Below are 27,408 nucleotides of genomic sequence, written 5' to 3'. Positions count from 1 at the left end.
GGCATGATGCAAGAACCTCCTTCACCTTTCTATCCAGGCTTGTCCAGGTTGGATGCAGGCGCCTCAAATCCCCTTCCATGCTTCATTGTCGATGAGCTGAACTGCTCATCTCCACGGACCAAGCAGAGCAAATGCCTGGTGGCCAGACTTCGGTAGCTTCTCTCCTACCCCCAGCCCCCTGCAGCTGGCCTGCCCTCAACCTAAGCCGCTACACAACAGCCCTCCTGAGGACAGGCTGGTCTCAGGGACCTGCCATCCCAACCACACCTGGTTCTTTCTGCATTTGTTCACTCTGCTCTAAAAAAAAAAAAAAAAAGAAGAAAACCTATTTGGCCCAACTCTTGAGACACTTGCATATCATATGGTCAGAGTGTTCTTGCCCTGAGTGCACAGACCCCTTTCCCCACTCCTTGTAATATTTCTTTGTAAAGTCTCTCCTTAGGACGTTCAGATTTTTCTTTTTTTTTCATACTTCACTTGTTGGAGACAGGGTGTAAGCTGACAGAAGGGACTGATAAGATTCAGTCCCCCACCTACAGTGTTCCCAGACTTGTTTGGATGGCGATTTCCAATTATCAGCAGAATGAGAGCTTACCAGAAGTCTGTAACTATTTACTGAGATTTGCTATATGAGAATTTGCCTTCCTGCTTTATGTCTCCCTTAGAGATTAAGAGGAACAGAGAGTACTTCCTTTTGAACTGACCTCTCAGTCAGTGTTTGTGAATAAAAGGCATTGCGCGTGCCAAAGCCAGTTTGGCTCAGTGGATAGAGCGTAGGCCTGCTAACTGAAAGGTCCCAGGTTTAATTTACGGTCAAGGGCATGTACTTTGTGGTTGTGAGCACATCCCCAGTAGGGGGTGTGCAGGAGGCAGCTGATCAATGTTTCTCTCTCATAGGTGTTTCTAACTTTATCCCTCCTCTCCCTTCCTCTCTGTAAAAAAAAAAAGGCAACTAAGTAATTGCGTATTTTTAAAAGAAAAACAATTTTTTCATGGAACTAAATAACTTTATTCTGTAATGTATTGCCCATTTTGATCAATGACCTTTTGCCATCTTTCAGGCAGCATCATAATCCCACGTTCAAAAACTTCTGGTTTTTATTAGCAAAAAACTGAGTCAGGTACGATTTGACATCATCATCATTATTGAAATTTTTACCATTCAAGGAGTTTTGTAAAGATCAAAACAAAAAGTAATCAGATGGTGCAAGGTCAGGACTATATGGTGGATGTGGCAAAACATCCCAACCAAGCTCCATTAATTTTTGCCGAGTGACCAAAGTTGTGTGTGGCCTTGCATTGTCATGATGGAATACAACACCTTTTCGATTTGTCAATTCGGGCCGCTTTTCTTCAACTGCATTGTTTAATTTCATTAGTTGTTCAATGTAGACATCAGAATTGATCGTTCGGTTGGGTGGTAAGAGTTCAAAGTAGACAATTCCTTTGTAATCCCACCAAACTGATAACCAAATCTTCTTTTGATGAATATCAGCTTTTGATGTTGTTTGAGTTGGTTCACCTGGCCTGCTCCACGATCTTTTCCGCTTGATATTGTTGTAAACAACCCATTTTTCATTGCCAGTTATCAGTCGTTTTAAAAATGGATCATTTTCATTACGTTTCTTTAGCAAATCGCAGCTGCTAATGCGTTGCGTTAACTGTGATTCTTTCAGTTCGTGAGGAACCCATGTATCGAGTTTTTGAACATAGCCAAGTTGTTTTAAGTGATTTTCAATGCATGTATGTGATACATGAAGCTTCTCTGCAATCTCATGTGTTGTACTGTGACAGTCCGAATTGATTATTGCTTTGATTAGGGAGTCATCAACTTCAACTGGACGACCAGAGAGTTTTTCATCTTTGAGTGAAAAATCACCAGAACGAAATTTGGCAAACCAATTTTGACACTGCCGTTCTTTTAAGGCTTCGTCACCATAAACAGCACATAACTTTTTATGAGCTTGCGATACGTTTTTCCCTTTGCGGAAATAAAAAAGCAAAATATGACGAAAATGTTCCTTTTGATTTTCCATTTTTCAACGAAAGCCAAATGAAAACTACAAAACAGATCAAAAAACTTTTTTTTACTGATTAACAGCTGAATAGCCAACTATCAAATAACAAAATGTGTTTTACATTTGTACTACGTCTGCAAACCTAAAAATTCAACTGAAGCCATGTGTGAAACCCGCAATTACTTAGTTGCCGACCCAAAATAAATAAATAAATAAATATATATATATATATATATATATATATATATATATATATATATATATATATATATATATATATATATACTTTCCTCCCTACCTGTTGCATGCTTCCATGTCTCTGGTTCTATTTTATTTGATTTTTTATTTTTTTATTTTTTATAATATATTTTTTATTAAATTATTATTTTTGTATATATATATATTTTTTTAAGGCATTGCGCAGTTAGTAAAGCTGCTGCAGTCTGTCAATGGCTCGCAGCCCTCCCAATCCCGCTTTCTTGTCTTTCTTTTCTTAATCCCCACCTCCCTACCTCAGCCCGGTTCACCTGTCAGGCTGGCCCTGACATTCACCAAATAATCACAACTGCCCATTTCATACCCAATTTTTTTTCAGGCTCCTGCTTCCCCACAGACCAGACATTGCGCCCCCCCCCCCGCCCCCCGCCCCCAACGTCTGAACAAGGCCCAGCTGACATGAGCCGAGAATATGCTGACCACCAGGAGGCCGGGTCCTGTCACACTCAGTTCCTGCTCACCTTCTTCCACTGAAAAGAAAATCCCTTTTCTGTCTAATTTAAGAGGAGGACGCCGCTCTGAGATCCAAGCATCGTCCCTAAAGGAACAGGTTTTGAAATAAAGTCTCCTTAACCTCGTCCGGACAGAGCCGCACCTACCCTACAGCGCCCTCTCATCTCCCAGGCCCTGACCGCTGGCACCGGGGTCACGTCCGCTCTCCCTCCATCCCCTACCCCGCCATTCGCCTCCCCGCCACCCCTCTCACCCCGTCTCTTACAACGGGTTCCCATTCCCCCCGACTCCGGACCTGGTCCCAGAGGGGTCGCTCGAAGTCCGGGACCGGAGCGCAGCACCTGCCCCGCAAGAGCCAGAGGGAGCTGTTCACGCGGGCTGCGAGCCCGCCCGCCCACGGCCAGGATTGGGCGGTTGTCCAGGCGATTCACCCTGAATGGACGGTGGCCCAGGTCCTCCTCCTCTCGAGAACGCTGATTGGTCCAGATGCTTATTATCCCTCGGGAACGCTGATTGGACCAGATGCTGATTATCTTTCGGGAACGCTGATTGGATGGTGATACCGCATCTCCACACAAACAAGACTCTGGCACGTTACCCTTGGCCCCGCCCCCGTGGCCTCCCATTGGACAGCGTTACAGACTTCCGGCGCTGGAGTGCTGGGCGGGGGAGCAGGTCCCTCAGGGAGCCAGGCGGAAAGGCCGCAGTTTGCCTCAGCCCTTCCCTGCCTGACTCCCGCCGCCGCCGGGCACGGGGTTCGGAGCTAAAACAGCTGGGCGCCCGCCTTTGTCCTCCATCTGTAACGGGAAGTACTGACTCCGTTTTCCCGCGTGGCGTTCCTGATCCGACCCGGGGCGGGACCACAGGACGGATCACTTCCAGTGTCAGGGATTGCCCTGGGGGTGGGTTCACTGGGGCTCAGAGCTGGTCTCCAAGGACAGTCACTCAACTGTGACATCACAAGAGTATGCAAAGTTCGCGAAGTTTTGACTCAGGACCTTTGAAGTGTGTGTGTGTGGGGGGGCGTCCCCCTCCCACTTTAGGTTGGGGCTGGGGTCGGGAAACCTTGGGCTCCCGTTTCTCCTCCTTGGGGCGAGGCCCAGAGGCCCCAGCCTCCGTGTAGAACTGAGTCTCTGAGCCCCAGGTGTGAGGTGTTAGAATTCTCAGGTGTGCGCATTACCCTGCACGGAAATGTCTTTTAGACCCGTTTTTGAGGGTGCCGAGTTTTGTAATACTGTATAATAGATGGTTGTATTCCTATTTTCACTCATTTAAGAAAAAGCACTCAAAACTTAAATTGAGCCGGGACCGGTTTGACTCAGTGGATAGAGCGTCGGCCTGCGGACTGAAAGGTCCCGGGTTCAATTCCGGTCAAGGGCATATACCTTGGTTGCGGGCACATCCCCAGTGGGGGTTGTGCAAGAGGCAGCTGGTCGATGTTTCTCTCTCATCGATGTTTCTGACTCTGTCCCTCTCAATTCCTCTCTGTGTAAAATCAATAAAATATATTAAAAAAACAACAACTTAAATTGAAATACATGTGTTTGTTTTGCCTGGTCAGCTGGACGATCATTGGTGTCTTGCCATGATATTGAAAATTACTGTAGGCAAAACCGGTTTGGCTCAATGGATAGAGCGTTGGCTTGGGGACTGAAGGGTCCCGGGTTCGATTATGGTCAAGGGCATGTACCTTGGTTGCGGGCACATCCCCAGTAGGGGGTGTGCAAGAGGCAGCTGGTCGATGACTCTCTCTCATCGATGTTTCTAACTCTCTATCCCTCTCCCTTCCTCTCTGTACAAAATCAATAAAATATATTTAAAAAAAATTACTGTACATGAGAGTCCCAGCAAAGCAGGGTGTGACTGACTGTGTGTAGGATTTACACATTGTGCTGCATTTGTGACAGGCATTTAAGTTATGTGCTATGGGTTAAGCCTCAGCCCCAGAATGGACATACTTGGATCAGAGCCAGTTCAGCTTCCAGAATAGACTTGAAGACCCATCACTTGGGTAACCTACCCAAGCCCATTGCCAAACTGAGCATGAACAGAAATGTTTATTGCAGCATGTAAGAAACAAAATTGGACTAATAGTCATTTACACAATTAAAATAAATTTAACAGTTACACAATCAAGTTAATGTCAGACAAGACAGGCCGCTTATTAAGTAGACATTTTCTGTGCTCTCTGCTCTTCCCTTTTTGCTCCACTACTGATCTGGTAGGTCAGAGAAAGAAGAAATTTATAAGACTGACAAAGGATCAAGAAAGTCTTCATGCAGGAATGATCAGTGGGTGCTTGCATTTTTTTAGTTTATGCAAACAAGACTATGTAAATTTAAATATTTGGGAACAAACTGTACTGAAATGATACGAAGATTGAATAAATCCAAATTGAAATGTAAATTGTGTCCTGTCCATACTCTTGCCACATAGCAGTTTCACTTTGGTGTTTTACAGAAAAACAAGATGGCATTGTTTTAACTACATTACATTATATCCACTTTGGGAGCCATTCTGGTGTCATCAGTTCTTTTCCTTTAATAATCATGACAATTGAAAATATTTCATATGACAGTTACCATTCAGGAGTTCATCTGGTGGAACCACTGTTAGAAAACTAGAGTAAAAAAGCAATATTTGGAAAGAAATTTAGATTGTGAGAAAAACTAGAGAGGTCCAAATTACTGCCAGCATATGTCATTCTGTTACTGTAAAAGTAAGCACTCTGTGAAATGATGGAATTCATGAAAACCCACTAAAAATAACAAAATTTTTAAAATAGATTTTTATTGATTTCAAAGAGGAAGGGATAGGGAGATAGAAACATCAATGATGAGAGTCACTGATCAGCTGCTTCCTGCACACTCCCCATTGGGGATCAAGCCTGCAAGCCTGACATGTACCCTTGACCGGAATCGAATCTGGGACCCTTCTATCCACAGGCTGACACTCTATCCACTGAGCCAAATCGGATAGGGTGTAACTTTCTTTTTAACTTATCAGAATTTAATATCTAATAACTATATCTTAAAAGTTAAATACAAGTCACTTGTAAATCTCTATGGGCTTATTATATATATATATATATATATATATATATATATATATATATATATATATATATATGGGTTTCAGGAAACACACTGAGGAATTACTACAGCCCTGCAGTAAAACACAGACAATCACAAAGGCTCCAGCCAGGACAAGGGAACCACCATTCAAACACCTGAACTCTAACACACACACAGGGCGATGTGACACAAACTCACACTGACAAAGGTGATGTCTCCAGAGACACACTGCCAGGCCCTCTGCAGCACCCATGCAACAGCCCGTATCTCCTCAGGATGAGCCTACACCATGTATTGTACTTCTCTCTCCTCCTGGAATGGGACAGGACACTTCCCGAACCTCCACAGTACAAGCCTCTCCCCATCAGAACCACAGGAGGCGGACCTGAGCCAGAAGTGTCAGGGGCCCACTGTGGCTGGGATTCTGACGTTCCAGGCTACCCCTGCAGCTTTCGGATTCTTCTAGAAATGCACTCATCACGTTGACCCTCTGTCACTCTGCTCAGTGAGGACAGTGAAGGCGTCCAGCCCTGAGTGCCCTCGGCCTGCTGGTCTCATGTGCTGGCCCCATCTGCCCTGAGCGGCCCCAAATCCTCAGACAGCGGCGGCCACTTCAGCCACAGAGGTGGCTTTCGCAGGACCCAGGGAAGGAACTGAGCTTCCCTTTTCCCTACTCAGCCTCTTCTGAGTCTCTGCCCCACTGGCCTACCCTGCGGACTTCCAATAAGGCTGAGCCCCAGGTATCTCTGCAGAACTTCTTAAAAGGCTGCCGCGTGTCTGCGGAGACTCTGAAATCTCCATTGTCCACGGGCCACTGGGGTTGAGACTAGGCAAAGCACAGAGGTTAGAAGTGGACATGGGCACTGGCAGATGGCTCTGGAGCCTTGGATGGGTCCTGGGGAGAAAACGGGGTTGTTGTAGAACAGTGGTTGGCAAACTGTGGCTCCAGAGCCACGTGTGGTTCTTTGGCCCCTTGAGTTTTTAGCAAAGGTCAGCTTAGGAGTGCCCTAATTAAGTTAATAACAATGTACCTAACTAGATAGTTTAAGTTTAAAAAATTTGGCTCTCAAATTTCAATCATTTTACCATTGATATTTGGCTCTGTTGACTAATGAGTTTGACGACTACTGTTGTAGGAGATGAGGTCATACTGGAGAAAGGTGGGCCCTCATCCAGTAGTTAAAAGAGAAGAGACGGGCATGCACACAGGGAGAAGGCTGCCCTGTGAAGACTCCAGTGAAGCTGCCTCAGGCCAATGAATTTCCAGAAGCTGGGGAGAGGGAAACACATGCTGCCCTGGCACTTTCAGAGAAGCTGGTCCTGCCAACACCTTGATTTTGGACTTCTGCCTACAGAACGAGGAGACAACAGTTTCTGTTGTCCCAAGCCATCCAGTTGATTTTCCTTGAAAATAAAATACATTTAAAAAAAATTAAACTCATATGAAGGAACTGAAGTTAGTTCTGTATAATAGAAATCTCCCCAAAGCTGCTAGATGAGGAAGGTGTTTGTTCTCACAAAGAGCTGGGTTAGCTCACTTAAAAATTCAACAGATCAACGAAGCCCCAAGTGTTTTATTTTGCTGCAATACTATGGTTTTTGTGGTGGAGGCAGGATCAGAGAACCACTGAAAGTATTAAGAACAGTGTTTGCTATACACATTAGACTTTATGAACTATATTACAATCTAGAGAAGAGGGTGAATCATAGTATTAGAGTCACTGACCATGAGTCTGGATTAGTGGTCTGGAGGACACCTTACAGTTCCTGGGAAGATACAGGTCGGGAGTACCTGACTACACAAATGTCTGGATCATTGATACTGAGTGAGCTCATGGAGATGTCTGTGGAAGCCTGTACCTCTGAGAAGAGTGGAAGTCAAGCACTTGCGTTTCTTTTGATGATATTCTTTATCAGTCAGGCAAAGAAACCAGGGAGAGGGGCTGAAAGCTAGCATCTAGAAGCCCTACCTTTCTATCACACTTTAAAGTAGCTCCAAAAAATAATGGTTTGGGCCAGGGGACATGCTGGTAGTGCTGATGTCATCAAGGTTAGATCTAGGGTTAGGGTTAGGGCTAGGGTTCAGGCTCAGGTTCCAAATTTGATGCCAAGCTAGGCCACTGGTGAATTAGAACATGAAATCATAAAGGATTCTGGGACCTGCAGTTCCCATTGGCCACAATGACACAGCACAATCCAACAGAACCACCTCAAACTCTGTCTTTCTCATGGTGATATCGCAAGCATTTCTTAAGTAAATGCCTACTGTCCAATTCCCAATCACAAGCAAGAACAACAGGGGCGGGCAAAAGCTGAAAAAAACAATTCATATAATTTTATAATTACAAAAACCACTTACAAGAAAAATGGAAGACTCCTCTGGCCAAAATATATGATGGTTGATATCCGAATCTGCCACATTAAGTCAGTAAAAAAAATCCAACAAATAAAGTGTCATTGTTCCAATAACCCTTTACAGGACCATTTAAAGTAAACAAACTAATGATAAAAGTTTTGTTTACTGAAATGTAAAAAAAAACAAAACAAAACACTACATGCAAATTTTATGGACTAGAGCTAAGAGTACTTGGAGAGTTATTTTTCACCTAAATGTTTATTTGCAAAAAACTGGAAATATACTACCAATGGGTCCATTTTAATAATGAGATACTCATAAAGGCAACACCATATTTACAGCTTTCATAAGATTTCCCTCCTGGTGTGAATTTTCTGAAGCACTGTGCATGAATACACTTGCAGGACTTCCCACATTATATATGCAGTGTTTTTCTGTAGTGTGTGTTCTCGTATGTCTTCCTAAGGATGAGGAACGACTGAAGGCTTTCCCACATTGCTTACATTCGTAAGGTTTCTCTCCAGTGTGCATTCTCATGTGCATCGGTAACGATGATGGCCATTTGAAGACTTTCCCGCATTCCTTACACTCGTAAGGTTTCTCTGCGGAGTGTTTTCGCACATGCTGTTGCAGAAGTTCGGGCCAACTGAAAGCTTTCCCACACTGCATGCACTTGTAGAGTTTCTCGGCAGTGTGCCTTTTCATATGTTTTTGTAAGGAGACGTGGCAATAGAACGCTTTCCCACATAGTTTGCATTCATACGGTTTGTCTCCAGGATGCATTCTCACATGTTCTTGAAAGCAAGCAGGCAAACTGAAGGGTTTTCCACATTGTTTACATTCATAGGGCTTCTCTTTAGTGTGTGTCTTCATGTGTTTTCGTAAGGATACGGGCCAGTTGAAACTTTTCCCACACAGAGTGCATTCATAAGGCTTCTCTCCAGTGTGCACTCTAATATGTCCTTGAAAGGACGAGGGATGTCTAAATGCTTTCCCACATTGGTTACATTCATAGGGTTTCTCCCCAGTGTGAATCCTTCCATGTCTTCTAAAGGATTGGAGATAAATGAAGGTTTTCCCACACTGTTGGCATTCATAGGGTTTCTCCCCGGTGTGTGATATCATGTGTCTCCGGAAAGCTGAGAAGTAACCGAAGGCTTCTCCACATTCCTTACATTTATGTGGTGTCTCCCCCGTGTGTGATACCATGTGTCTCCGGAAAGTTGAGGAATACCTGAAGGCTTCCCCACATTCTTTACATTTATAGGGCTTCTCTCCAGAGTGTGTGATCATGTGTCTTCGAAAAGTTGAGGAATAACTGAAGGCTTTCCCACATTCCTTACATTTATAGGGCTTCTCTCCAGTGTGTGTGATCATGTGTCTTCGAAAAGTTGAGGAATAGCTGAAGGCTTCCCCACATTCCTTACATTTATAGGGCTTCTCTCCAGTGTGTGTGATCATGTGTTTTCGAAAAGTTGAGGAATAGCTGAAGGCGTCCCCACATTCCTTACATTTATAGGGCTTCTCTCCAGTGTGTGTGATCATGTGTCTTCGAAAAGTTGAGGAATAGCTGAAGGCTTTCCCACATTCCTTACATTTATAGGGCTTCTCTCCAGTGTGGGATCTCAGATGCCTAGTAAGACTTGAAAAATCAATGAAGGCTTTCCCACATTGCTGACATTCATAGGTTTTCTCCGCAGTATGAATCCTTATGTGCCGGCTGAGGTAAGAAGTATGAGGAAAGGTTTTCCCACATAACTTACATGCATAGGGCCTCTCTCCTTTGTGAGTTCTCACATGCACTCTTAGGTCTGAAGAACAACTGTAGGCCTTCCCGCATTCCTGACACTGATACGGTTTGTGTCTAGTGTGAATGGCAATGTGACTCTGTAGAGATGAATGATGCATGAAGACTTTTGCATATGTATTGCATTCATTCTCTTTTATATCGGTAAAGGCTTTCTGGTACAGATTAAGATCTGAAGTCGGACTGAAGCCTTCCCCATATTGCTCATTACTCTCACAGAGTCTCTCCACCACATAATTTCTGTTAAAAAATGAGAAATGTGTTATCAATAGTTTGACTAATCATAATATCTTGCCCTAGTGGGCTTTGCTCAGTGGTTACAGCATTGACCCACAGACTGAAGGGTATCAGGTTCAATTCCAGTCAAGGACACAGACCTCAGTTGCAGGCTAAAAGGCTTGATTCCCAGTCCCAGTCAGGGCACATGTGGGAGGCGACCAATCAATGTTTTCCACACACCCCCACACCCATTCCCTTCCACTCATTCTAAAAAATCAATGGAAGAAATATCCTCAGGTAAGAATTAACAAAACATAAAAATAAATAATAATTTCTTAATATTAATATTAGAATTACATTCTCACAACTTCAATAAATATGTTGTTTTCTACCCTAAGTAATTTGTTCTAAAGTGGAATGAACAGAATGGATTGCCCACAGCCATTATGAAAATAGTGTTTCCTAAACATGGGCTTTTCTCCTAATTCTTTTTAACTGTTTCTAACACTCAACATCTAAGTCAAATTTAATAAAGGTGTTTCTTTTGTGTATGAAAATCTGAATATACAAATTTGATCTAGGCTTATGTGGGTTCTTAGTTTGTTTGCTATTTATTTATTTATTTATTTATTTATAATATATTTTATTGATTTTCTTACAGAGAGGAAGGAGAGAGATAGAGAGCCAGAAACATTGATGGGAGAGAAACATCGACCAGCTGCCTCTTGCACACCCCCTCCTGGGGATGTGCCCACAACCAAGGTACATGCCCTTGACTGGAATCGAACCTGGGACCTTTCAGTCCGCAGACCGACACTCTACTGCTGAGCCAAACTGGTTTTGGCAGTTTGTTTGCTTTTTAAATTTCAAGACATACTAAGATTCCTCCAGGAATGCAACTCACCTCAGATCTCTCCACTGGTTTGTGTGCTTATCTTCAATGCTAAGTTCTTCCCAAATTTTTCCTAAGACAGAGACCCAAGAATTTCTGGTGAACTTCGATATTTTATCTTCCTTGGACATTTTATTCACATAAATATCCTGCAGAGAATCTGACCCATTGGACCTAAATTGAGTCTCATCATCTGAAAATAGAAAGGGAGCAAATGTTAGCCAAATGTGACACTGAGAAAGTTAGCTGTGTCAGGACTTCACCAATAACAAGTACAAAAGGTCAAAATGGTAAGCGATTTAATAAACAGTAAAATTCTCGCAAAGTTACAAAAACAAACTTTACTGGGCGGCCTAATAACCCATGCAACCTATATCCACAGATAACACTTTTCTTACATGAAAAGAAAAACTCAGTCTAAATACACAAATTCTCATTTTCATGGAGGAGCTATTAGATTCTAGCTCTATGACAGTTATGACAATGTCTTTCTTAATAATTAATGTACTCCCTTTCCACATTCCAAATCTGGGAATAGTCTTGATATGCAAAAAATGCGTGTTTCCTAAGTGACTAAGGGAAGGAACAATGTCACTCTTACCCACGGATGCCAGGTTCCTGAAGGTCTCCAGCATCACGTCTCTGTAGAGCTCTCTCTGAGCAGCATCCAGCAAAGCCCACTCCTCCTGGGAGAAGTCCAAAGCCACGTCCTCAAAGCCCACTGAGTCCTGAAACATCCAATATGTGGGAAGGAGGATGAGTGAGATTCACAGTCCTGAGCAACTGGGCTCAATTGACCTAACATCTAGTCTATAACTCATCATCAGAACCTCATACTCCATGTCCACACTCAAGTCCTCAGAGATTTAAAGTGCCACTAACACAATAAACCTACCTCTACATTTCTACTGTGTTCACATCAAGACTTATTCTCTAACCAAAGGGTTCAGACCACATTAGGGAAATTAAAGAAATTCTATGCAAATTAAACAAATATTCACACTTTATGAACCACCAATCCCATGTGACACAGACAACTTCAGCTCCTTCCCTACTGCGTACCACATCACTCAGTACTATGTGAAGCCCAAAGTAAAACCTGGATGAGGGCTTACATTTAAAAAAAAATAATTTTATATTTCAATTACAGTTGACATACAATACTATTTTAGTTTCAGATGTACAGCATAGTGATTAGACATTTATATAACTTACCAAGTGATCACCCTGGTAAGTACCCACCTGACAGCATACATAGTTATATTACAATATTACTGACTAAACTAGAGGCCTGGTGCATGGATTCGTGCACATTGATTAGAAGGTGGCCGGTAGGGCAGGACTGGGCAAGACAGGCCGGACATGCCCTGGAGCTGACCTCTCGCAGTCCTTCCCTGGCCAGCTGCACCTGGGGCAGCACCGAGGCTTGAAGGTGGTCTGTGGAGTGAACGGGGTCCCTCTGGCAGGTAGAGTTCCTCAGCCTGGCCTGCAGGGATCGGGCCAAAACCAGCAATCCAACATCCCTCAAGGGGTCCCCAAGTGTGAGAGAGCACTCTGCAAAGTTGCTGTTGCTCAGCAGCTCCCGCATTGAGCACCTGCCCCCTAATGGTCATTGCACGTCATAGCTATCAGCCTGTTGGCTGGTTGGCCAGTCAGCCGATCACTTAGGCTGTTATGTATATAGATTCCCTATGTTATACTTTACATTCCCATGACTATGACTATTTTGTAACTACCAATTTGTACTTTTTAAAAAATTTTTGTTTTTGTTAATCCTCACCCAAGGATATTTTTCTATTGATTTTTTTTTTTTTTTTTTTTTTTTTTTTTAGTGGCATTGAGAGAAGAAGGGGGAGGAAGAGGAGGAGGGAGGAAGAGAGAAATATTGATAAGAGACATGTCGATCAGTTGCCTCCTGTACACACCCCAACTAGGGCTGGGGATTGAATCTGCAACCCAGGAACGTGCCCTTGACTGGGAATGGAACCCGAGACCCTTTGGTGTGTGGGCCAACACCCCAACTCAGGAGTGGGGAACATTTTTTCTGCCATCAGCCATTTGGATATTTATAATATAATCTGTAGGCCATATAAAACTATGCAGTAAGTACAAATATGCATAGGGCCTCTGATGGGAGATAAACATGACAGATCTGACTCCAGGAGGGCTAGCTCACTGGATAGGTAGGCTGCTTCTGGCCCTGCTGGCTACATGACAAAAAAAAAAAAAAAAAGAAAGGAAAAAAAAAATAGTTTTGGTGAGGTCTTTGAGTGTTTTTTGTTGTTGTTTTGCTTTTAATATATTTTATTGATTTTTTACAGAGAGGAAGAGAGAGGGATAGAGAGTCAGAAACATTGATGAGAGAGAATCATCGACCAGCTGCCTCTTGCACACCCCCCACTGGGGATGTACCCGCAACCAAGGCACATGCCCTTGACCGGAATCGAACCCAGGACCCTTCAGTCCGCAGGCCGACGTTCTATCCACTGAGCCAAACAGGTTTCGGAGAGGCCTTTGAGTTTTGTTCTCTCCTTTAGCAAGGGGGGAAAAAACCCTGAGTTCCTAGAGGTGACCTTTGGATGGGCAAAAGTGCTAAAAGTTTGCATTATATCAAGAGAGAAAAAAAGCTCAATCAGTACCCAGAGTTGGAGCAAAACTTTAGATAAACCAAGGGGAAGGGGGTAGGAGACAGCCAGCTGGGGCTGCTGTAGCCTCCTGACCCACCCTTGCATCCTGGCCAGGACCTTCCCTGACAGCTGTAATTTTATCTTTGTAAACGCTGAGTTTATAACTAGGGCTTTATTATGGATTGAACTAGGTTCCCCCCCCAAAAATACGTTGAAATATTAATCCCTGCCGAAACCAGTGTGGCTCAGTGGATAGAGCGTCAGCCTGCGGATGGAAGGGTCCCGGGTTCGATTCCGGTCAAGGGCATGTACCGTGGTTGCGGGCACACCCCCCCCCCCCGTAGGGGGCGTGCAAGAGGCAGCTGATGGATGACTCTCTCTCATCCATGTTTCTAACTCTCTATCTCTCTCCCTTCCTTTCTGTAAAAAATAAATAAAAAACATATATAAAAAAGAAAATAAATGCCAATATTAAAAAAAAGAAAGAAGAAATACTAATCCCTGGTACCCATGAAAGTAATTTTTCTTGGGAATAGGGCTTTGTAAGTACAATCACGTTACTACGAGGCCATGACCATGGGCCAATTCCAATGCCCTTAGCAGAGGAAGGTGACATCTGCGGACAGAGAAGCACAGGGGAAGTGGCACGGGAAGAGGAACGCAGAGACGGGAACTCCCCGAGCCCGGACCGCCAGAGCTGTGACAGACGGAATGTCCCAGAACAGGGGTGCTGAGGGGGCGTGACACTACGATGTTGGGCTTCAGCCCCCAGAAACTGTGAGAGAACAAGATTTGAAGGCCCCCACACTGTGGCTGCTCCCTATGGCCGCCCTAGGAAACTGATACCGGTGTGAGTGAATCTGCAATGAGAATAAAGGGGGGGAGAATAAAGGGGGAGGAGATTTTTTACTTAAAACGAGTGATGCCTGCAATTGCACGTATGATAAAAAATGCTGCAAATGGTATGTCCATTTAACTTCACCAGTGCTAGTGGGGTCAGCCCAATCTGTACAAAGAAAAAGTATCGGTGAGACACAACTTCCTTGCTTTTTGCCACTGTGCATGGGTTGGAGTATAAACTTTATTAGATCTCCATAACTGATGACTTTAAAAAAATTATTTTATTGATTTTTAATATAAAATAATTATATTTTATTGATTTTTTTACAGAGAGGAAGAGAGAGATAGTTAGAAACATCAATGAGAGAGAAACATCAATCAGCTGCCTCCTGCATACCTCCTACTGGGGATGTGCCCTTGACCTGAATTGAACCTGTGACCCTTCATCCACTGATGCTCTATCCATTGAGCCAAACTGGTCAGGGCATAAAAACCTATTTCTGATGACCTGTAGAGGCTGACAATTGTCCAGAGTCTATTTGGATTCTAAGACAGACAAACAAAAAGGGCTAAGGACCGTCTCATTTCTGCTTGCACGTGGGCCAGCTGTCTGCCCCTGCAGTGTCTCAGCCTTCGGGCTGGTGTTCGCTGGCATTCTGAACTCACAGCATTTGCATTCACACTTCCTGGGCCTGGCTGTGAGCTAACACCCATCAGCGCCGGACGGGCTGCTTCGGCCTCCGTACACACTGCGCTGGCCTGAAAGCAGGTGGAGGCTCCACGAACAGGACTTGGACTCTGGAACGTGGGATTTCGCACAGCTCTCTGTGAGGCCCTGAACTGTGGAAACCTCCTGGATGCAAGGGGGTCTGGTGGGGTCAGTTACCGTTGTCTATGACTAAGGCTTTGTTCTACCACAGCATCACCTGAAACCAAGCTGCTCAGGTCACAACCGTTAGCGCCCACCCTGGCAGATCACCTTCAGATGCCCTCTGCACCGCTGCGGTGGGTGAACGGGTGTCGCGGCTAAACAAACTGTCTGAAATGGACCACCTCAGCAGTCCCTCTGAAACAAGGGCTGGACTGAATTATTGGGTCTGCTCTGAGAACTCTGAGGACACAGTGGGGCCTGTTGTCCTGGCTGTCTGTCTGAGCATCAACCCATGCACCAAGAGGTCACCAGTTCAACAGCATGTCCTGCTGGGGTGCCCTGACTACTGTAAACGCTGAGTTTCCAGGGGAGCAGGTGTGCCCTCTGGGACCGTGCTTCTTGGGCGTGTGTCCCATCAGGACGCCGTCTTATCTGTGGATAAGGCACTCAGGTCAGCTTCAACTTACTGGCCAGAGTGGTGCAGTGCGGGAATTGACACCTGAAGCCAGGTCAAACACAACGGAATACAGATATTTGAGGAAGATCACCGCCACCGCCATTCCTAGCTTTCTAAGACCTTTACAGTTAAAGGGATTTAATTGAACTGGCTAAGTCCAGGACTCCTAAAGGGCATAACAAAAACCAATACTCAGGCGGTTCTCACCCTACTGCAGAGGATCCTACTAATAATTTTGCTATAAAGAGCCGAAACCGGTTTGGCTCAGAGGTTAGAGCGTCAGTCTGTGCACTGGAAGGTCCCGGGTTCGATTCCGGTCAAGGGCATGTACCTTGGCTGCAGGCACATCCCCGGTGGGGAGTGTGCAGGAGGCAGCTGATGGATGATTCTCTTTCATTGATATTTCTAGCTCTCTATCTCTCTTCCTTCCTCTCGGTAAAAAATCAATAAAATATATATTTTTTTAAAATAAAATTTTGCTATAAAGATATCTTGTGCAGCCCGGCTGGGGGGCCTCAGTAGTTGAGTGTCAGACCATGCACCACGCGGTCACCCTTCATTCAATTCCGCCAGGCACATCCCCAGTAGGGGCGTGCAGGAGGCAGCCCATGGATGTTTCTCCCTCATTGATGTTTCTATGTCTCCCTCTCCTTTCCTCTCTCTCTAAAAATCAATAAAAATGTGTTTGTTTGTTTGTTTGTTTGTTTAAAGATGCCTTTTTCAAGAGCCAAGGGGACAGACTGTGCAGAAGTGTCAGCAGAGCTGGCCTGAGAAAGTCCTCAGAAGTCCTGCTTGCGAGGCTGGCCCTGGACGGGCATGTGAGAACTTGGATTGGGGAGAGTTCCCAGTACCCTGACACAAGTAGCTCCCTCTGCCTTTTTATACAAACAATCAGACTCCTGCCAAAGACCTGCTCTCCTCCTACGAGTCTGAATTCCTGTTCGGGCCGGGTAGAAGCTGTCTACATGACTGGCCCCCAGTAAAAAACCTGCTACCGAGTTCTCGGTAACTATCCTGGTGGGCTTTTCAAATGTGCTGCCACACCTGGCTGCTTTGTGATGGGGACCCTGTTCTCCGTAGTACTGGGCCTTGGGCACCTTTCTCCTGGGCTGCCTGGGCTTTACTCCTGCATTGCAATAAGTCATGGCCATGAGCAAGACTACCTAGTCACAAATTCTCCAGCCCGCCCAGGAAAAGAACTGATATTTTGGTGAATCTCTATAATTCACCAATTCACCTACCACACTACGTGGACATGTATTCATTTCTCCGCTGCCATACTGGAAGGTGTTAGGCACGTTCTTGCACTCCATCATGCTCCGCTGGGGGCTCTTGCCCCTCCCCACGACTGTCCTGTCATTCTCATTCTAGGTCTCCTGGTTGGCGGCCTCCTCTTCCAGTGACCCCCCTCACCAGTCTCCAGTGGATCGCCTCCCCCTGGCCCTCACGTGCACCTGTCCCACCAGCTACTCTGCCCTCACAAGTGACATAATCTCCTGCTCCCCCTACTCTGCCCCGCCCTCCTGCTAGCAGATGTAATAATAAATTTAAAATGCTTTACCCATTTTGGCCTCGGGAGTTCCTCTTTAGGAGACCCTAACGGAAGGGGTTTTCTGTTTCTCTGACTGTCATTTCCCCAGCAGGATTTTCAAGGCTAAGCCCTGGAATTCATTTTCTTATGTCACTCAAAGGAATAGAAGAAGGTTTAACAAATAGAAAGAAAGACACTCTTCCTCCCTCCCTCCCCCCATGAAATTCATCTCTTAGGAAATATTAACTTTCCTGTTCTATTAATTGGAAGTATTTTGTATTTTGCGGAAAACGGAGGCTCCAATAAGTGAATACGTACATCTTTTCAAGGGGACAAGCCCAAGTAGGGGCAGTGCTGAACCGGAACATAAACACAGATGACTTCAAACTAAGATTTCAAGGAGCCATCCCGCCGGCAGGTGCTCCCTGAACAAAGGACACAGTGAGTCCCAAGCACAGGTGGCTTTGCAGGTGACTGCTACACCGCACTGCGTGAGCTTCCCCAGTCTTCTGGGTTAGTTTCTCTCCCTTCAGGGACCCGAATCATTTCCATCTTTCTCCTAGATACTGAGGAATGGAAAATAACTGACCTTGCCTGGAGGGTAGAAAGCTGCTACTCCCTCCCCCTCCTGGACCTGAAGGCCAAATCAACAGTCTGGGTTAGTCAAGGCTAAGATAGCAGAACAAACCAAGAAGGGAGATTAGGCCATCTGGCCGATGCATGCAACCACAAGGTTAAGACCACCACCCCCCTTGTTTGGAATGTGCTTGTTTGAAGAGTGCTTAAAAGGAGATTGCTTTGTAATGGCTGCGGCTGCTCCTGGCCCGCGCCATTGCCGAGGCGGCAGCCCAGATTCGAATCTGCAATAAAGTTTGTTATTTGACTCCGCAATTGGCTAGTTGGAGTTGTTTCCCGGGTAGGGGTCTCTGCCTCTTGGGTGGTCTCTTCTCCATTCAACATTTTGGGGGCTCGTCCGGGATAGGAGACCCCCAGACGGGCAGACACCCCATTCTCGTCGTCCGGACTACTTGAACGGGCGCCGGTAAGTGGAGGCCTCATTTGTTCCTTGTGTTTCTTGTTCTTGGTTGCTCGCGAGCGCTTGGGATCTGAGAACGGCGGGACACTGCCAGAAGTTCTCAGATCCGGCCGGAGTGGGGGACGCCCCACCTGCGGTCTTGGTTTCTTGATGTTCGAGTGGGTGAAACTGAGAGAATGTTGTGGTATGTTTGGTTGTTGGCACTTCTAGGAATGCTGTTTGTTGTTATTATTGCTGTTGTGTGTGAACTGCGCCGCGACTCTCGGTTGGTCCCTGGGGGACGCCTGTTCTTCCCCTGCTGGGACCCCGAAAGGCAGTGAAGATTGCCTTTGCGCCCGCGACCGCGCTTGCATGGGACCCCTGACCTTCGTTGGGTCTCTGGTCACTGGAATCCTAATTGTCCTCTCCCTCACGGCCAAGATGGGACAGGACAATTCAAAGGGCCCCTTGAGCCCTCTTGAGTGTTTGATGAAGAATTTTGCCGACTTCGAGAATAGAGCTGGGAGCTACGGGGTCACAGTGAATGTCTATGATCTTAGAAAATTTTGTGAGTTAGAGTGGCCCACTTTTGGTGTTGGATGGCCAGATGTAGGGACATTTGAAATGTCAATTGCAGCGAGGGTCCGGACAGTGTGCTATGGAAACCCCGGGCATCCTGACCAGATCCCTTACATAGACACCTGGATAGACATCATTGTGGATCAGCCCTCGTACCTGAAGGACTGTGGTTGCCGAAGGGAAAGAGGGAAGAGAGAGACTGCCCGGGTGTTTTTGGCAAAGGGAGCTGGTGGAGGAAAGAAAGTCCCGGTTCTTCAGACGCCCCCTGAGAGTCCCCGGTGGGTCAGAAGGGGTGAGGACCCCCCGCCATATCGGGCGCCTCCAGTCCCAACAGCCCCTCCCCGGGAGGCCCCGAGGGAGGAGAGAGAGAGCCCCGATTCCACTATCAGCAGTCCCCACCACACGCGGAGTGGGGTAGGGTTTGGGGCTCCTGAACCTCCCATGGGAGTGTTCCCACTGAGGGAGACTGGTGAGAGAGACGAGATAGGACGGCCAATTCGTACCTATGTGCCCTTCACCACCTCAGACCTCTATAATTGTAAAAATCAGAATCCATCCTTCTCTGAGGCTCCAGAGGAAGTTATCACCCTTCTGGAATCCGTGTTTTATACACATCAGCCCACTTGGGATGATTGCCAACAACTCCTCCGCACCCTTTTCACCACGGAGGAGAGAGAAAGAATTCGAGCTGAAGCTAGAAAACAGGTGCGGGACCAGAGGAGGGAGGTCACCGCGAATGAGCTGGAAATTGAGAGACAATTTCCCTCAAACAGGCCCGCGTGGGATCCAAATACCCGGGAGGAGAGGAAGCTCTCCACCAGTATCGCCAGGTTTTCTTGAGGGGGCTCCAGGCGGCAGCTCGCAAGCCCACGAATCTTACTAAAGTAACTGACATACGGCAGGGCCCTGATGAGAGCCCGACGGCCTACCTTGAGAGGCTCCTCCAGGCCTACCGGACCTGGACGCCCATTGACCCTCGGGCTCCGGAGAACCAACCTCCTGTGGTACTCCAGTTTGTTTCCCAGTCAGCACCAGATATTAGGAAGAAGTTACAGAAGTTAGATGGCTTCCAGGGCAAGTCTCTCTCTGAGTTGGTGGCCATAGCCCAGAAGGTATACGATCAGAGGGAAGACCCAGTAAAAACTACCCAAGAGTTAACTCAGAAAATGGCCAAGGTCCTACTTGCCAAAGAAGGCAAGGACCGGAAAGGGGGACCTAGAAAAGGCAAGGGCAACGGGCAGAAATCGTTAGGCAAGAACCAATGTGCCTATTGCAAGGAAGAGGGACATTGGAAGAAAGACTGCCCCCAGCTAAAGGAAAAGAAGACAAAAGGCCCTGTCCCCGTCCTAGTGGAGGAGGTGGACTAGGGGTCTCGGGGCCCCTCCGCCCTCCGGGAGCCCAGGCTAAAACTCTCGGTAGGAGGGCAACTCATTGACTTTCTTGTGGATACCGGGGCCACGCATTCTGTAGTACAGGCCCCAGTTGGCCCCTACACCTCCAAGAGAGTGCGGGTAGTGGGGGATCCCGGCACTACCAAGAGTTATCCCTTGTCGGAGGGAAGAATTATGGACTTGGGAAAGGGCCTACTAACCCATCCCTTCCTTGTAATACCAGAGTGCCCGGACCCCCTTCTTGGAAGAGACCTTCTCCACAAATTAAGGGCCACCATCACCTTTGATGAGAGGAACGAGCCTCAGGTGGAGCTGAATGGGGGCAAACTCCTAATTACTGTTCCTGCAGAGGAGGAATACCTTCTATTTGAGGAAGAAGCCCTCTGGGGGAGAAACCCCTTAGCCCGATGGCAAAAAGAAATACCAGAGGTCTGAGCAGAGACGAACCCCCCGGGTTGGCCAAGGGCCAGCCCCCCATTCAGGTCCAGCTTATCAGCACCGCCCAGCCAGTGAGGGTTAAACAGTACCCCATGTCCCTGGAAGCAAGGAGAGGGGTGAAGAAAAACATCCAGAAGTTTAAAGCAGCAGGGATACTTGTGCCAGTACAGTCCCCCTGGAATACCCCTCTCCTGCCCGTTAAGAAGCCGGGTACAGGAGAGTACAGGATGGTTCAGGACTTAAGAGAAGTAAATAAGAGGGTGGAAACCATCCATCCCACCGTGCCTAACCCGTACACTCTCTTAAGCCTTTTGCCACCAGACCGTACGTGGTACAGTGTCCTGGACCTGCAGGATGCCTTTTTCTGCCTTCCTTTGAACCCTCAGAGTCAGTTGTTATTTGCCTTTGAGTGGACAGACCCTGAGGAAGGGGACTTGGGCCAACTGACCTGGACCCGACTACCCCAAGGGTTCAAGAACTCCCCCACTTTGTTTGATGAGGCTCTAAGTTGAGATTTGCAAGAGTTCCGTGCCAGGCACCCTGAAGCCACACTCCTTCAGTATGTAGATGACCTCCTTGTGGCAACCAAGCAAGAAAGAGAGTGCATTAGGGCAGTGTTTTTCAACCTTTTTTGGGCAAAGGCACACTTGTTTCATGAAAAAAATCACGAGGCACACCACCATTAGAAAATGTTAAAAAATTTAACTCTGTGCCTATATTGACTATATATAAAGTAATTCTCTTGAATAGGAATCAAATAAACACAAAGAAAGTATTTTATAATTTATTATGAAATATTAAGTAAACAAAATAGTGAAAAATTATAAAATTCTTGTCTTGTTTGCACCTACGGCACACCAGGCAACATCTCGCGGCACACTAGTGTGCCGCGGAACAGCGGTTGAAAAACGCTGCATTAGGGTGACTGAGGATTTGTTAAGGACATTGGGTGAACAAGGATACCGTGTCTCCGCCCGCAAGGCCCAATTGTGCAGCAAGGAAGTTACTTATCTGGGTTTTCGAATAAAGGACGGGGCTCAGTCCTTAGCAGAGAGCAGAGTCCAAGCGGTCCTCCAGATACCAGTCCCGAAGACTAAGCGGCAGGTCCGGGAATTCCTATGGACTGTGGGCTATTGTCGCCTGTGGATACCAGGCTTTGCAGAAATGGCTAAGCCCCTCCACGCAGCTACGGCTGGGGGAGCAGGACCTTTAATTTGGACAGAGAAGGAGGAAGAGGCCTTCCAAACTCTTAAGCAGGCCCTCCTTCAAGCCCCGGTCTTCAGCCTACCTGACCTGGAGAAGCCCTTTCAGCTTTTCGTGGCCGAAGGACAAAGAGTGGCAAAGGGGGTGCTCACCCAAACTCTAGGACCCTGGAAGAGGCCAGTGGCTTACTTGTCTAAGAGACTGGATCCTGTTGCCGCTGGCTGGCCGGGGTGCCTACGAACTGTTGCAGCAGCCGCCCTCCTTGTGCGAGAAGCCACCAAGCTGACGTTTGGCCAGAACCTGGAGGTGACTTCGGCCCACAACCTGGAGGGGCTGCTCTGCTCCCCTCCGGACAGGTGGATGACGAACACCCGGATCACACAGCATCAGGTACTGTTGTTAGACCCTCCCCGCATTCAATTCCGCCAGACATCGGTGCTCAATCCTGCCACCTTGTTGCCGGAGACGGACGGGACGTTGCCTCTCCACCACTGTGGAGATTATCTGGACACTCTAACCACTACCCGCCCGGACCTGAAGGACCAACCCCTAACAGATGCCGAGGTAACTCTTTTCACAGATGGCAGCAGCTACCTCCTGGACGGGGAGAGAGTGGCCGGTGCAGCCGTTGTCACTACCACGAGGTACCTCCGCCCAGAAGGCCAAGTTAATAGCCCTCACTCAAGCCTTGGAGTGGGGAGAAGGAAAAGCTCTCAACATCTACACTGATAGCAGGTATGCTTTTGCCACTCTTCACGTGCACGGGGCCATCTATAAGGAGAGAGGCCTCCTCACGGCCGGAGGGAAGGACATTAAACATGCAGCAGAAATATTATCCCTCCTAGCGGCCGTGTGGAAACCCCGCAAGGTGGCCGTTATACACTGTAAGGGCCACCAACGAGGTGATTCCTTGGAGGCAAAAGGGAACCAGTTCGCGGATGAAACAGCGAGAGCTGTGGCCCGGGAGGGGCAGGCACATGCATTATCGGTCACCCCCTCCCCGGTCAAGGAAGACCAGCCAGCCATAGTCCCTTCATATTCAAAGGAAGATGATGAACTGGCTAGGAAGCTAGGGGGGACTAAGTCCTCAAACGGCTGGTATCAGTTGCCAAAAGGGAGAGTGCTACTCCCAAAAGCAGTGGGGAGGCAGATAGTGGAGCAAACGCATCATGCCACCCACTTAGGAGAGAACAAGCTGGCTGAATTGACAAGGAAGCACTACTTGATCCGAGGTATATACAAAATGGCACAAGACGTAACCAAGAGGTGTACCGTTTGTGCCACAGTGAATGCGAACCCTAGCCCTCGGATTGAAGGAGGCGGTGCCCGCCTGAGGGGTGAGCAGCCAGGAGAACACTGGGAAGTCGACTTCACTGAAATGACTCCAGCCAGAGGAGGTTACAAGTACCTCCTGGTATTCATTGACACCTTCTCAGGATGGGTAGAGGCTTTCCCTATGAGGGGAGAGACAGCCCAGGTAGTCTTAAAGCACTTAGTTAATGAAATAATTCCCAGATTCGGACTACCCCTCCGGTTAGGCTCAGATAATGGTCCTGCCTTTATAGCTAAATTAACTCAGATGTTGGCTGAGGCATTAAGAATAACGTGGAAACTCCACTGTGCCTATCGCCCTCAGAGTTCAGGACAGGTAGAGAGAGTAAACAGGACTATAAAGGAAGCAATTACCAAAATGAAAGTAGAGACTGGTGGCCATTGGGTGAGTTTGCTTCCTCAAGCCCTCCTCCGGGTGAGATGCACTCCGGGCAGGGAAGGGTACTCCCCTTTGAAGTTTTATACGGGCTGAAGCCACCCATTGTACCCCGCCTGGGGCGAGAGCACCTGTCTGGCATTAAACAGCGAACTTTGCTCAAGTCTTTGCAGGCTTTGCAGGCATCCCGAACCCAGAGTCGAGCAGCACTGAACGAGGCTCGACCGAATCCAGACTCAGCCACAGCGGAGAAGCTGCTTTTTACTCCTGGTGACCTGGTCTACGTGAAGAAGATCCACCCAGCGCAGCTGACACCCCGCTGGGAGGGACCCTACCAGGTTATCATCAGCACTCCGACAGCAGCTCGAGTGGCGGGAAAGACTGCCTGGATTCACCTCACCCGGCTGAAGAAAGCACCGCCTCAGGACGACAACGGGACATGGCGGGTAGAGACTGCTTCAGACCCCTTAAAAGTCAAATTGACTCGGGATGGTGGGTCAGGACAGTACTCCTGATTTTGGTTGTAGGCTGGGGAGGAGCAACAGTTCCCCTCCAATCTAGGTGGGTGTTGGTTCGCACAACCGATGGAACCACGTTAGCCGAGAATACCACCTACTCTGGAACCCCCCCGTTTCCGAGTGGACCTGAGCCAGTTCTTTGGGGATGAGCCTTGTGATGCACTGGGCCTTAGGGGCCGAGGGGGGAGCATGGTCATGTCAGGACTGGGAAGGGTGGCGTGTTCCTCATATGGAGATGGGAATATGTACGTAGCTCGGCAGCTATGGTACACTCAGCATTATGGATGTCCAGAGAGAAAAGGGCGGCACTGGTGTGGGAACATCGAGGATTTTTATTGTCGCCAATGGGGTTGTGAGACTTTTGCACACTGGAAACAAGGAGACCCGGACATTAAATTTGCCAGGCTAATTGACCCAAGGCCTGAGAGATGTTCAGTCTCTACCCAGTGTAATCCAACGGACGTCACTGTCCGAGATGGAGGAAGCCCATTTTGGCCTACAGGAAAGACTTGGGGCCTCCGCTTATGAGAGTCAAAGGGCCCCGGCTTCCCATAGGCCCAAATGGAGTGTTAAACCCCCAAGTATTGCCTAGGCCCAGACCGAGCCCTCCACCTCAGCCCACAAGGAGCCCCTCGCGGCCCACCACCACCGCAGGTCAACCTGATCGGGGCCACAATTCCTCAACAATTGTACCCACTGGGGGGAAACCAAGAACCGCTATCCCTCCTGTTCCTGTCCCACAGGCCAGACTCATGAGGACTCTAGATTCAGTTTTTACTCTCCTGAATAGCTCCAACCCAGCAACCACCGATAGTTGCTGGTTATGCTTAAATCCCTCACTCCCTTACTATGTAGGTCTGGCCGCCAGCCTAAAAATAGGAACAGGGGAAGGGGGAGTGAAAAACACCACCCTTGATGATCAGCATCTCGCTGATCTAGCAACTTGCCTGGAAGGAGGGGCGGCCTCATTAACCCTGGGGACCTCCAAGGGGAAGGGTCCTGTTTCATAGGAGGAGATTACTCCTTGTCAGCTTCCCCTTACTCCCAGAATTGTAATAGCAGCATGAAAATTTCCCGCAACACCCAGGTATTGATAGCCCCTGAAGGGGTTTGGTTTGCTTGCACTTACGGATTGACTCGGTGTCTGGTAGCTGAAAGGAGCCGAGAGCCTTGGTCCTGCATTTTAGTGTATGTAATCCCCCAGGTCTATATCTATGCTGGCCCCTCCGGAATGGAGCATTTCCTATCCCCAGAAGCCCATCTCCGCCTTCAGAAAAGAACCCCCCTCTTAGTCCCATTGCTTGCTGGGCTAGGAATTGCCGGTTCAGCGGCCGTTAGCGCTGCGGCCCTGACTACTGGCCAGATTGGGATTCAGAAACTATCAGTCCAGTTCTCAGAAGATATCAGGCTCATTCAAGATCAGATCAGCCACCTAGAGAGGGCCCTGGACTCCCTGGCGGAGGTAGTCCTCCAGAACCGGCGAGGGCTAGACTTGGTATTTCTCTAACAGGGAGGCCTCTGTGCGGCGCTGGGAGAGGCTTGTTGCTTCTATGCCAACCACTCAGGCGTGATAAGGGAGAGCATTAAAACCCTACAGAAGCGACTGAGAGAAAGGGAAAAGGAGAGAGAAAGTCAAGAGGGCTGGTTTGAAGGGCTGTTCAATTGGTCCCCTTGGCTGACCACCCTGATATCAGCCTTGGCGGGACCCCCCCTACTCTTACTTCTAGGCCTGACCTGTGGGCCCATCATAATTAATAGGTTAGTAGCTTTTGTTAGAGAGCGTGTTCAGGCTGTTAAGCTGTTAGCCCTAACCACCCAATACAGCCGAATCGTGCAGGCTGAAGACACAGCTGTTTAGCTAACTGCTGATTTCTTGCTTTTGTAAACTTGCTTGCTTACAAAGAAAGGAGGCCAAGGATTTGACCTCTGCTAAGGAACTAAAAGCAGTGGGGAATGAGGAATGGAAAATAACTGACCTTGCCTGGAGGGTAGAAAGCTGCTACTCCCTCCCCCTCCTGGACCTGAAGGCCAAATCAACAGTCTGGGTTAGTCAAGGCTAAGATAGCAGAACAAACCAAGAAGGGAGATTAGGCCATCTGGCCGATGCATGCAACCACAAGGTTAAGCAATATAGAAACCAATCAGCTTCAGCCCCGTGGACCCCCCCCCCCCCCCCCTTGTTTGGAGTGTGCTTGTTTGAAAAATGTTTAAAAGGAGATTGCTTTGTAAGGGCTGCGGCTGCTCCTGGCCCGCGCCGTTGCCGGGGCGGCAGCCCAGATTCGAATCTGCAATAAAGTTTGTTATTTGACTCCGCAATTGGCTAGTTGGAGTTGTTTCCCGGGTAGGGGTCTCTGCCTCTTGGGTGGTCTCTTCTCCATTCAACAGATACCAGGGTCCTGTCAGCCTCCAAGGATTCATAACTGGGGTTGGGGTCAGTAGATCCGTCCTAATTTGGGGCCCACACCCAGGTCTCCGCAGACCCCGCCCATCCCGCTGGCTGTCCGCGGAGAGGAGCCGGCCAGGGGGGATATTCCCCGCCCCCCCGGGTGGATGCGGCGATGTGCATCTGAGTGGCCCGAAGCCCAGATTCTGAGACCCAGGACCCAGCGGAGCGGCCGGACAGGACTCCAGGGCTCCACCCCGAGCCGGAGGAGGAGACTCGGGTCGGGACCCGGGGCGTGCGGGGAGACCCGGCCCGCGGCCGCTCCCAGCCCCTCCGGGTCTCGGCCCTGCCCCGCGTACTCACCATGTCCGGGCTCTCAGGGCGTCCGCTCCGGGCCCGCGCAGGTGTGAGCTACCTGGGCTGCGCGGGGCAGGTGCGTGCCGCCGCCGCAGTTTGCCGAGAGCGACGTCCACGCCCCTTTCCTTCCACGGGACCTCTGATTGGAGGTTGTCCGGATCCTGCGTATTGAGTGGACGGCGTTCTGGCACGCCCACATCTGTGGGCCTATGACGAACTGTACTCGAGACCCGCCCTGGAACCTCTGATTGGGCCGTTCTCCGGGATCCGCCCCCGCATCCTGATTGTTCCCTATGCACATAGCTTTGATTGGACAGTTCCCTCAGGCCCCGCCCCTACGTCTGAGTGACAGGCCGTCGGGACACTCTTGGCTGGCCACAGCCCAGGACGCGGGC

General features: G+C 48.1%; 1 protein-coding gene across 10 annotated transcripts; it reads right to left on the bottom strand.

Annotated features, from left to right (window-relative positions):
- Window positions 1-320: 320 nt before the first annotated feature.
- LOC311622380 (zinc finger protein 555-like) lies at window positions 321-27,154 on the bottom strand. 10 transcript variants are annotated; one of them, XM_084883484.1, is made up of 6 exons: window positions 27,020-27,139; window positions 18,011-18,055; window positions 12,474-12,581; window positions 11,697-11,823; window positions 11,108-11,288; window positions 6,023-10,224 (listed from the first exon to the last, which is right to left on the bottom strand). In XM_084883484.1, the coding sequence occupies exons 1-6, from the start codon at window positions 27,020-27,022 to the stop codon at window positions 8,493-8,495; spliced, it is 2,196 nt and encodes a 731-aa protein (XP_084739610.1). In that variant the 5' UTR covers window positions 27,023-27,139; the 3' UTR covers window positions 6,023-8,492. The 10 variants fall into 10 exon arrangements, with proteins under 10 accessions (XP_084739608.1, XP_084739610.1, XP_084739613.1 ...); XM_084883487.1 differs by lacking the exon at window positions 12,474-12,581; XM_084883485.1 differs by lacking the exons at window positions 18,011-18,055; window positions 27,020-27,139 and having other exon boundaries at window positions 6,023-8,947; window positions 9,017-10,224; window positions 12,474-13,393.
- Window positions 27,155-27,408: the final 254 nt, after the last annotated feature.

This window comes from Pipistrellus hanaki, assembly GCF_964339955.1.
Source record: "Pipistrellus hanaki genome assembly, chromosome: 5".
Classification (NCBI taxonomy): domain Eukaryota; kingdom Metazoa; phylum Chordata; class Mammalia; order Chiroptera; family Vespertilionidae; genus Pipistrellus; species Pipistrellus hanaki.
The sequence above is the reverse complement of the archived record's forward strand: the minus strand, read 5'-3'. Positions and strand labels throughout refer to the sequence as shown.

Excerpts from the sequence above, each read along its gene's own strand:
- LOC311622380 (XM_084883481.1), bottom strand. The coding sequence starts at position 12,683 with ATGCGGGAGCTGCTGAGCAACAGCAACTTTGCAGAGTGCTCTCTCACA. Across the intron at positions 11,824-12,473 it reads CCAGGGAAGGACTGCGAGAG|GACTCAGTGGGCTTTGAGGA; the intron begins GTCAGCTCCAGG and ends TGGATGTTTCAG. Across the intron at positions 11,289-11,696 it reads CAGGAACCTGGCATCCGTGG|ATGATGAGACTCAATTTAGG; the intron begins GTAAGAGTGACA and ends TTCTATTTTCAG.